Source organism: Pterocles gutturalis, unplaced genomic scaffold (genome assembly GCF_000699245.1).
Source record: "Pterocles gutturalis isolate BGI_N339 unplaced genomic scaffold, ASM69924v1 scaffold27982, whole genome shotgun sequence".
NCBI classification, from domain to species: domain Eukaryota; kingdom Metazoa; phylum Chordata; class Aves; order Pterocliformes; family Pteroclidae; genus Pterocles; species Pterocles gutturalis.
Window position 1 is genome coordinate 1 of NW_010113618.1, and position 3,276 is coordinate 3,276.

General features: G+C 60.0%; 1 protein-coding gene across 1 annotated transcript; it reads right to left on the reverse strand.

The window, feature by feature from the left end:
• Positions 1 to 1,372: 1,372 nt before the first annotated feature.
• LOC104458168 (avidin-like) lies at positions 1,373 to 2,774 on the reverse strand. The gene is made up of 4 exons (XM_010074579.1): positions 2,703 to 2,774; positions 2,388 to 2,598; positions 1,699 to 1,819; positions 1,373 to 1,418 (listed from the first exon to the last, which is right to left on the reverse strand). Exons 1-4 carry the CDS (start codon positions 2,772 to 2,774, stop codon positions 1,373 to 1,375), a joined length of 450 nt encoding a protein of 149 aa, XP_010072881.1.
• Between the last annotated feature and the right edge of the window lie 502 nt (positions 2,775 to 3,276).

Here is a 3,276-nt window from a genome sequence, read left to right on the forward strand (position 1 = left end):
GGACAGGGAGGGGGAGGGGCATGGGGACAGATACAGGGACCAGGACAGGGACAGGGATGGGGACCAGGATGGGGACGGGGACAGGGACAGGGAAGGGGATGGAGACAGGGATGGAGATGGGGACAGGGAGGGGCCAGGGATAAGGATGGGGACCAGGTCAGAGACCAGGATGGGGACGGGAACGGGGATGGGGACTGGGACAGGGACCGGGATGGGGACCAGGATGGGGACAGGCACAGGGACAGGGATGGGGATGGGCACAGGGACAGGACTGGGGATGTAGACAGGGCTGACTGGAGGTGTCTGGTGACATGGCCCAGCCCAGGGGGTCCCTGGCCCGGGGCGAAGTGTCCCCTGTTTGAGGGCTGTGCCTATGCTTCACCCCCGTGCTGCAGGAGCTCGTGCATCCCAAACTCTCCCCCGGTCACTGCAGGGGATGGACAGAAGGACAGGGAGTCACAAAGACAGGGCAAGGGTATGTGTGCTGGGACAGCTGGTGATCTGCAGTGGCTCCAGGGATTTGGCAGACGAAGAAAGCAAACCTGCCCCAACAGCAATAACCCCATGGCACTGTGTGCCAGAGGTGGGCAGGCTTGGGGGCATGTACCAGCAGAGTGAATGTCAGGGCAGGAGCAGAGTGAGAGCAATAAGCCAGTGAGCATCAGGGCAGGAGCAGGCCAGGGTGGGCTGTTGCTGTTGCGGTGCAGGACAGCTGTGGAAGGATGGCCATATGGGAAGCGGATGGGAGGAGGATGTTTGGGGAAGCTGACGAGCGTCACTTGGGGTGCGGTGGCAGTGACATTGTCAGTGCTGACTTCTTGTAAACCCTGTGCTTTTGCTTTCTGTTTCTCTTTGCCTATTCATCAAGTAGGCTGCTTACATAATCTACAATCAAAACAGCTGCCTTTTCAGGAGACTCCAAGAGACAGGGAATTTGCAGCTGTGGGGCTGATGAAAGCTCGGAAAGGAAATCTTACTCCCTGGTACCCTGTAGTTCTTGATGGCACTGCGTCCTCCCACGGGATCCCCCCTGCCTCATCCTCCCACTCCCACTGGGGTCTTGAGGCATTAACCTCACAGTCCATTTGGAGAAGCATTTGGGAACCCGCTCATACTGCTGGTGGAGAAGGAGAAGCTTGTGCCATAGGGGTGTCATGGCAGGGAGCACACACTGGGCCTCGGGGACAGTGACAAGAGAGTGCATGGGTGCCGTGGGGGGGACGGAGGAACGTGGGCAATGAGCCGTGACACAGCAGGAGCCGGGTGAGTGTTTGCAGCAAAGCTTTATTAGGAAAAGCAGCTGGTGGGCAGGAAGGGGGGCCGCACAGCCAGCGCTCCTGCTGCCGGTCCGGGAACCCCCACGGTGCCACCCTCACTCCTTCTGCGAGTGCAGGCGGGTGAAGACGTTGGTGCCGACCCTGTGGGGACACAGAGGGAGGAGATGTGGGGGTGGGAAGTGCCCCCTTGCACAGGGCAAATGCACCTTCCCAGCGCCGAACACCCACCCAGCCCCAACCTGCCCCCGGCAGTGTTTGTGACTTGGTGGGACCCCTGGGGAGGCCATACACGGGGACCCCAACCTCAGTCACCCCCAGCCTGGCCACAGCTCTGCAGGGAGCTGGGTGCGGTGGGGTGGGAGAGCCCTGACCCCCCAGGGATGCACAGGGGACCCATGCAGAGCGGGGACTGGCGGCTCACATGGTGGCTTTCCAGTCGTCATTGATGTTGTTCTCAGGTAACCGCAGGAGCCACATGGTCTTCAAAACCTCATTCCCCAACTCGTCCACGAAGCACTGGCCGGTGAAGACAGTAACAGAGTCTGGGGGGACGGGGCGGAAGGTGGAGGTGAGCATGGCCCGGTGGCAGGTCAGTGCTGGGCCATGGCCCGGCAGCCTGCCCCAGCACAGGGGACAGGAGTCCTGGGCTGTCCCTGCCCTCTGGGGACAGCGATGATGGGGAAAGCAGGCAGGAGGAGCCAGAGGGCTGGGGCATGGAGATGGGCAGAGGGCAGTGGGCTTCAGCTGGGGATAAGGGAGAATCAGGAACACCACAGGGGATGAGCGAGCACTGGGACACTGCAGGGGACCACCAAAATGGCAGTAGGCTTCAGCCCCAAGTGTGTCCTCTGTGCCCTGGACTGAGAGGTGACACCAGCCAAGCAGCTCCAACATCAAGGATAGGGGAGTATCAGGGACAGCACAGGAGGCAGGGGACACTGCTGGGGATAAGGGAGAATCAGGGACACCACAGGGGATGAGAGAGCACTGGGACACTGCAGGGGACCACCAAGGACACTGCAGGGGAAGGCAGAAGGGCACCAAGGACAGCAGAAGGGTGGGCAGGGCAGGTGTGGGCACACCACAGGGAGTCTGGGAATGGAGATGCACCTGTAAAGTTCCAGTGGACAGTGAAGCCAAAGGTGGGCTGGCTCTTCTCCTTCGTGAGGTGCTGGGACCCCAGCATCGGTGATGTGCGGGTCTCAGTCTTGTTGACCGTCACAGTTGTGGTGTAGTTGCCAAAGAAGTCTCCTTTTTCATTCATAGGCCCAATGGTCATGTTGGAGCCCAGGTCGTTGATCCATTTCCCAGTCAGCACGCACTGGAGCAGAGGGGACTCAGTGTTGGTGCCACAGGGGAGCCTGGGTGTGGGAGCCCCCAGGAGCAGAAGCCCCCCAGCCCCGTGCATCCCAGCCCTGCCGTTACCTTTCTTGAAGAGAAGCTGGGAGCCACCAGGGCCAGGCTGAGCACCAGGAGGAAGGGAGTCGCTTGCACCATCTCTGCAGCAGGTAGACAGCTGCCGTACCCAGGGATGTGCTCCTCACAGGACTCTGCTGATACGCCTGCTCCCTCACCTTTTATTGCTGCTAGGGCTGTGGGTGGCAGCTCCGGCCAGGGCATTGGGCAATCTGGGTGTTTCCAAATTTGTGGTTCCCAGCTGTATGAGACAGTGGTTTCAGGATGATATTCCCAGAAGTACCTCCTGAAACCGTTCCTCTTGAGCACACTTCCCTGGCTCCTGCTGATCAGTGACAGCCAGGATGGATGCTCAGACAGGGAAAACCCCTCTCGGGGGTTGCTGTCACTTCTCCCACCTGTTCGCAAGTCCAATGCTCACTTGGGTTTCACAGGGGTGCCAAGGAGCCTTAACCCCAATGTACCCCAGGATCGGCTGCAGCACACAGCCTCACCCTGCTCCCCCTCACCAGGCATCCTCACAGACACTCACCCAGCTCCTTAGTGGGCTTCTCTTTATTCATAGAATCATAGAATCATAGAG